This window comes from Pundamilia nyererei, unplaced genomic scaffold (assembly GCF_000239375.1).
Source record: "Pundamilia nyererei isolate P.nyererei 1_Seehausen unplaced genomic scaffold, PunNye1.0 scaffold00154, whole genome shotgun sequence".
Classification (NCBI taxonomy): Eukaryota; Metazoa; Chordata; class Actinopteri; order Cichliformes; family Cichlidae; genus Pundamilia; species Pundamilia nyererei.
The window spans coordinates 1,082,547-1,089,777 of record NW_005187555.1 but is presented as its reverse complement, the minus strand read 5'-3'; the positions used below and the strand labels follow the sequence as shown (position 1 = coordinate 1,089,777).

The following is a 7,231-nucleotide window of genomic DNA, read 5'->3' as shown; positions in this document are numbered from 1 at the left end:
GTGCTTCCTGAGCTCGATCGCTCTCCGCTTGTAGCTCGTTCTTTGCTTCCACACTTTTTAAAAGCTGTCCTGCGTCGGGGTGCTCTCAGGGTTGAAAAGTGGCCTTGTGTTAAAGGTTGGGATGCGGTGACTCGGTCGGCGCGAGCCTCTGGTGCCTCCGAGGCATCTGCAGCTACAAACAGACTCGCATGCCAAACCAACACCGCTTCCTCCCACGGCCCGGCGGGGAGGACGGGCTGTAGACGGAGTGACTGCGGCTCACATGGGGATCCATTTGAATCATCGTCTCACTTCCTACTTGCTGACTGGACACGCGAAGGTCGTGTAATTTGAAGCCGTCCTCTCCTGCAGCATCCTGACTCTGTACAGAGGGAGCACTGCGACCTGACATCATCAGGGTGAAGCTTTCAGGTCACACTCGTTACCTTTGACCTTTGTGCTTTCTACTTTTGCTTTCAGTGTGACTCAGTTCAGGCACGATAGGTGCTTCACAGGGTTCAGGGGAAGATGATGAGCCGTCCGGGTGTGGCTCGTCCACCGAGCGCAGAGCTTCAGCAGAGGAGGACGTTTCAGACACACCTGTGGATGAAATAAAAGCAGAAGGAGCGCCTGTGGTGCTCTCAGATGTTTGCAGGTTGTAACACAGGAGTAATTTAGCTTTCACTGGGGGGACGGCGTACACACATCCATGATGAGACTCAGAGGGAGGCGGAGGCTGTCGGAGGGGGGAGGCAGACAGCGAGTCTTTGTGGTCCGCTGGACAAAGAGTGTTTCTCAGTTTGGGTTGGCGGAGGAACAGATCGGACTCGGGCGCCGCTTTGACTTCAGCTCTGCTTCTCGTTTGCAGGGAGAAGACGACATGAAGCTGCTGCTGCTGCTGCTCTGCTTCGGGACGCTTCGCGTGGGTGAGTCCGAGTTCCTCCTCGCCGTAAACCAGCCAGCAGGATTCATAGCGGTTAGAAAGAGTGTGAAGCCACGATCGCTGTAAGACACCTGCTGATCCATTCAGAGGCTGACAGTCACCTCCCAGATCACTTCCTGCTGTAAACGATTAAAGTAAAAACTCTGGGGCTGAATTCTGCTTTTCCATGTTTCAAATATTTTTTCTTTAACTAGATTTAATCGTTTTTCCCAGAGGAGAAAAAGTCAGTACTGGACCTGAGTATGAATGAAGTGAATCTGCCGGTGTTGATCCTGCTCTCATGTGGAGGATAATTCCAAATGTTCTGCTGAGAATATCAGTGATTCAAGAAAGCTTTGTTGTCATTCTCATGTTTACATGAGGTGAGACGAAGCTGCGTACCCACGGTCCCGGTTTCCCATTAAAGCAACAGAAATAATGAAATAATACAAACAAGTGAAGTGCAACAACCTGGGAAACTGTGGAGCAGGTATACAAGTGTAGACTGGATATATGTGATATATATATGAGTACAGCTTCAGAGTTTTCTTTAAATAATAAAGGGGGACACGTAAAGGTGTCAGAAACACTGCTGTGTTCGATCATTATGGACAAAGCTCTGATAGGCCGACAGCGTGAGCTGGGATCACGTCAGCCTGCGACCGTGTCGCTCACAGGACGAGCGCTGCCACAATAAATGGTTTTATTTATAAGTCAGAAACGCTGTGCGCCCGGCTGCAGGGTCGGTAGTGTTTCAGTGTTGTGTATCTGTGTATGCAGATCACATCTGTCCTGCACGTCATCAGGGCGTCGAGGCTGCTTTTGGTTTTAAATTGTTTTATTTGCTCAGTTTTGTGAGTCTGGAATGAGTAAAGGTCGATTTTAAGGACATTTCGGCTCTGAGAGCTCAGACTCGTGGATTCAGGTACTAGGTGGCGGTGCTCTGCCCGTCGTGGTGCTACCACACCTCCACATAAGCAGGTCAGTAAATCGCTTCGCCATCGCTGTCAGAGGTGGCACAGACTCCACAACACTATAAACTCTTAACCATAAAAACACACTGACTCGACCTTTCTCTCACACTTGTGTCCAAACACACTTCTAGGCGCCGCCCCCTGCTGGACATTAGAAGTAATGCAGGCTTCACTTGTCAGCCCTAGAAGCTTTGTCCATCTTTATATACAGTCTGTGGGATTTTCTCTTTGGAAGCCAGGAGGATGTTTTAGGGGATTTCAGTCAAATGATGATTTGTGTATTTATTCACTATATTTCATATATAATTAATGAATTGGTGAATAAATAGGTAGTAAGAACATGAAAACCTGACGTGTTGTTTCCAAAACGATAAATCTCGCTCCTCCTTCTCCTCGTTCTCCTTCAGGTTCTGGGCTTCGCTGCTATAAGTGCCAGGATTACACCGGACGCTGCCAGGACGTCCAGGAGTGCACGTATGAGGACTCGTGCATCTCTCTGAGTGAGAGAGGTCAGTTTAACCCAGAGTTGACCACTTCCTGTTAGCTTCGTGGTTCAGAGACTGGCCAGATTAGCTCAGAGCTATGACTCCTGTGTTATTAGTGCTGAGTCGGCTCATTTTACTTTGATGCTAAATCTTAAAAATGAAGGACGCACTTTTCTTTTTCAGCTCCACTCAGAATTTTCTCTGTCAGCCAATCAGATTTCTGTGCGTGTGTTTGGTTTTCCAGGTGGGAAGACCATCCGTCAGTGCATCAGGTACACGGACTGCGATAACTCCCGCCTCAGCCAGATGTTCCCGGCCATCTCCGCCTTCACGTACCGATGCTGCAGCAGCAACCTGTGCAACTCCGGCACCGCTTGCACCGCGGTCACGCCCCTGGTGGCTCTGCTGGGGTCTCTGCTGAGTGTCTGGTGGTGCTGGATGTGAAGCAGCATGTCAGTGTTTCAGCCACAGACTGTATAAAGTCGATGGATGTCTGAACAGCTAAAGTCCTTCAACCTGCTCTTTCTAATGACCAGCAGGGGGCGCCTCCTCTGGTCCGGAGAAAATGAACGTCCTGCTCAGCCGATCTCAGCTCAGTAAACTCGTTAATGGTCTCTGTCGCAGGTTCAGGTCTAAAACTTTCTAAAATAAAACACGAGCTTGGTCCCGTTAGAGTCGCAGAGGAGCAGGAGGAGTTTCTGTGACTGAACCGTCACAAACAGGCCCTCACTAACCAGCAGGTGACGTCACTCCAGCGACATCCATCTTTTATATACAGCCTATGATTTCATCTTTCAAAGCTAACACGAACTAAAGCAAATGTAAAAAAATAAAAACAGCTTTTTCACCTTGTCAGCTGTTTTCTCACTTCTTATTCTGCAAATTGAACAATAAATACGAGAGAAAAAAATACTTAAAAAACTGTGTTGCTTCTTTTTTTTTTAAAGAACAAACAAAAACACATAGATTCATCCGCCAGTTACATAGTCCCTCTGTGGAGGGAGATTATTCTCATGATCCACAAGCATAAACTCTGATTTATAGATGAGCTCCGTGATGTGTTGAGTGTGCGCTGCACTGGTGATGACTTCAAACACTCTTAATAACAGCATTCAAACTGCAATAACTTTTGATAACGATGACCAGCTGTTTATTAGTCATCGAGCTTATATAAACAGTATGTCACAAAGGTGAGTACACGCCACACATTTTTGTAGATATTTTGTTTTATCTTTTCATGGGAAAACACTGAAGATATACGGAGCCAGTCTATAGGGGTTCAGGCCCATGCAGAACAGCAGTGGGGACAGAGCATCTCCTTGGTAGATCTCACATTTGATGCTGACTTATGCTATGGGCTTGAAGTTGGCCTCTAGTGTTGTCCGCCACATCCCCATTGAGTTCCTGATGAAGGCTCTTGGGGTCCTGCTGGTTTGTATAGTTCCAGGCTGTCCAGGATCCAGGTGTGGGGCATTGAGTCATAGGCCTTCTTGTAATCCAGGCAGTGCACAGGTTGGTCAGCCTAGTCTTGGGTGAGTGCTCTCTCTACCAGTAGTTGATGATTCGCTCCACTGGTATTCCTGCCAATTCCTTTCTGTGCCCCACTTGTGTATTAAGCCATTATTATCAGGAAGTCCAAAAAACTCCCTGAAAAGCCTTCAGCTGATCCAAAATGCTGCAGCAAGAGTCCTGACAGGGACTAGAAAGAGAGCAGATTTCTCCTGTTTTGGCTTCCTGTTAATTCAAAATCCTGCTCCTCACATACAAGGTCTTAAATAATCAGGCCCCATCTTATCTTAATGACCTTGTAGTACCATATCACCCTATTAGAGCGCTTCGCTCTCGCTCTGCAGGCCTACTTGTTGTTCCTAGAGTATTTAAAAGTAGAATGGGAGGGAGAGCCTTCAGTTTTCAGGCCCCTCTTCTGTGGAACCAGCTTCCAGTTTGGATTCGGGAGACAGACACTATCTCTACTTTTAAGATTAGGCTTCAAACTTTCCTTTTTGCTAAAGCATATAGTTAGGGCTGGACCAGGTGACCCTGAATCCTCCCTTAGTTATGCTGCAATAGATGTAGGCTGCCGGGGGATTCCCATGATGCATTGGGTGTTTCTTCACTCACTATGTATTAACAGACCTCTCTGCATTGAATCATATCTGTTATTAACCTCTGTCTCTCTTCCACAGCATGTCTTTATCCTGTCTTCCTTCTCTCAGCCCAACCAATCACAGCAGATGGCCCCGCCCCTCCCTGAGCCTGGTTCTGCTGGAGGTTTCTTCCTGTTAAAAGGGAGTTTTTCCTTCCCACTGTCGCCAAAGTGCTGCTCATAGGCTCGTATCTATTATTGTAGGATCTACCTTACAATATAAAGCAGCTTGAGGCAACTGTTGTTGTGATTTGGCGCTATATAAATAAAATTGAATTGAAATGAATTGAATGTGCCTGTTCATCTTAGCCGCTATGATGCCTGACAGGAGCTTCCACCTGGTACTGAGGCAGGTTACTGGCCAGTAGTTGGATGGGACTGGTTCCTTCTGGGGGTCCCTGAGGATCTGGACTGTCCGCCGTTCAGTAAGCCATTCTGGGTGGGGAGGTTGCTGTGGTCTGCTCTTAGATCCAGTAGCCACTGAGTATTGCTGTTATGGTTGCGTCCTTCTCCCGTACGCTCTTGCAGTATTGCTCTGTCTCCAGCCTTGGTGGTGCTGTCCTCATATTGGCCCCGCTTGGCACTTTCCAAGGCCTCAGGTATGGGCAGCTTGCTGTCAGTGGCGGTCCTAGCCTGTTTGGCGCCCCGGGTGAACACTCCCTCTGGGCGTGACTCCCTTCAGTAAGCTACATTGGTGTCTACTGTTTACTATCATAGCCAAGTGACTAACAAACGTAAACAGAAGTTTTCACTATCCTGATGAATTAATGTTATCTCGTTGTATCTGTGTTGTGGTCAGTGCGATCCTCTCTGCTGCTGCATGCTGGGGCAGCAGGCTGAGGGTCACAGACGCCAGCAGACTAAATAAACTGATCCACAAGGCCAGTAATGTTGTGGGGATGGAGCTGGACTCCGTTAGGGTGGTGTCTGAGAGGCAGATGTTGTCCAGGATAAAGACAATGTTGGATAACACCTCCCACCTACTCCATGACGTGCTGGCTGGTCACAGGAGCACGCTCAGTACGGAACGACACAGGAAATCATTCCTGCCTGTGGCTCCCTGTACAACTCCTCCATCTAACACACTGCAATGGTCACAGCCTTTTTACACACGCTTTTCTACTCTGGAATATTCTTGTCAAATTTGGCTTTGAACTTTTCTTGTCATCTTGGTTTTAGTTTTGCACTCCAGCATGAACACAAATCCCGAGGATCAACACGACCTAACACACCGACACCTTAGTTCACAGATTCACTTTGTTTAAGGTGCATTTCTGGGATTTCACACAACCCAGGATTCAGATTGTGAATCCATGATGGGCTTGGATTTACATCATTATAAATGAGATGTGCTCTATCTGGAAGCAGCAGGCCCCGCCCCTTTCAACGGGTTGTGTGAGACTTTAAATCATCAAACTGTAAATTATAAATTTTAATTGTTATTGATCCTTTACCCCGAGTCCTAAAGTGTAGATTTATTTTCTTACTCCTCTTATATTTATTGTTTGTTTACTTGCTGTAACTGGAGCCTCGTCGTCTCGACCACGATGCCGCCCCGGGCAACCGCCCGTATCAAAAACCGCTGCTGCTTGCTGTACTGCGTAGGCACCTCCTACATCGCACCTTTCTCCAAATTCGATAGTCGGCTACTTTTCCTCTGTGCTACCTTGATCTTGGAGTAGTCTCCTTCTCTGTGGAGGGTTCTGCTCCTTGCGGTTTCATCTTACAGCATCTCACTGATTACTTCTGTTGTGGAGTAGATCACATATATACTCGTATATATTCATGTGAGGGTCGGAGCACAAACGTGAGTACATACAAATCACTTCGTTTGTAAGTATTAAATGAATAATTTCCCTTCGTACTCTGAACCTTCCATCATGCATCGTGTGTGCTGCTGTCTCACTGGTCTATTGCACCATCTAGTGTTACAGAGTGGTATTACACTAACTGAAAGCCCAGCTCAACACGAGACTCAGATGATATCTTAAGACAAAGCGGTTATTTCTTCACAGGAAGGATTTTACCTGGAATCTGCCCTGAAATCCTTTCAAAATGAAGCTTGACCTGCACTTTAAATCCAGCTTGTGGGTCACAGACAGCACAAAAAAGCCTGACAAAAAGGATGATAAAAAACCATATTTATTAAACATCACAAATATTGAAATACATATCCAAGCCCTACAGAAGAGATCTAAAGCAGCAGGAGATGTGCTACAAACCTCAGCACTCACGGGAGTGTCTTTGTCTACAGTGTACAGTACTTACACACACACAGGGTTTAATGTGACTGTTAAATCATTTAGAACTAAAGGAGGAGACAACAAGCTAAGTGTGTCCTAAAATCTCAGCAGGGTTAAGTCTATTAAAATAGTCAGCATGAACACGATGGACACAAAAACCATGTTGTGGTCAGTTTCCTGTGTCTGTTGTATGCGGTAAACGTACATTTATAATATCACTAACAGGAGCTTCGACAGCATGTGTTCCATCTACAACATTCAGTGTTTTTAAAATAATGTTCATTTCTGTCTTCTACACAAATATTTAATGTTTTCCAGCTCTGAGAAACCTTTGTGCATTGCATTGTGGGAGATCGGCATCCTTCAACACAGCGGTCCCCAACCCCCGGGCCTCGGTCCCGGTGCGTGAGTCGTTTGGTGCCGGGCCGCGAGAGTTGAGGCTCAGGTGTGAAATGTGTGGTTTTCAGGGTTTTTATCGGTTT

General features: G+C 46.7%; 2 protein-coding genes across 2 annotated transcripts in view; one reads left to right on the top strand and one right to left on the bottom strand.

Moving 5' to 3' along the window:
- Nucleotides 1-3,281, top strand: part of cd59b (CD59 molecule (CD59 blood group) b) — a 22,852-nt gene extending 19,571 nt beyond the window's left edge. Inside the window, exons 2-4 of the mRNA XM_005745135.1 lie at nt 848-905; nt 2,283-2,384; nt 2,605-3,281. Coding sequence (XP_005745192.1) covers nt 860-905; nt 2,283-2,384; nt 2,605-2,804 — 348 coding nt within the window. The 5' untranslated portion in view covers nt 848-859 and the 3' untranslated portion in view covers nt 2,805-3,281. The remainder of the gene's footprint in view (nt 1-847; nt 906-2,282; nt 2,385-2,604) is intronic.
- A 1,579-nt stretch (nt 3,282-4,860) lies between these two features.
- kcnj11l (potassium inwardly rectifying channel subfamily J member 11, like) overlaps nt 4,861-7,231 on the bottom strand; it is an 8,213-nt gene continuing 5,842 nt past the window's right edge. Inside the window, exon 6 of the mRNA XM_005745164.2 lies at nt 4,861-5,168. Within this exon, the coding sequence (XP_005745221.1) occupies nt 4,861-5,168 (308 nt within the window). The remainder of the gene's footprint in view (nt 5,169-7,231) is intronic.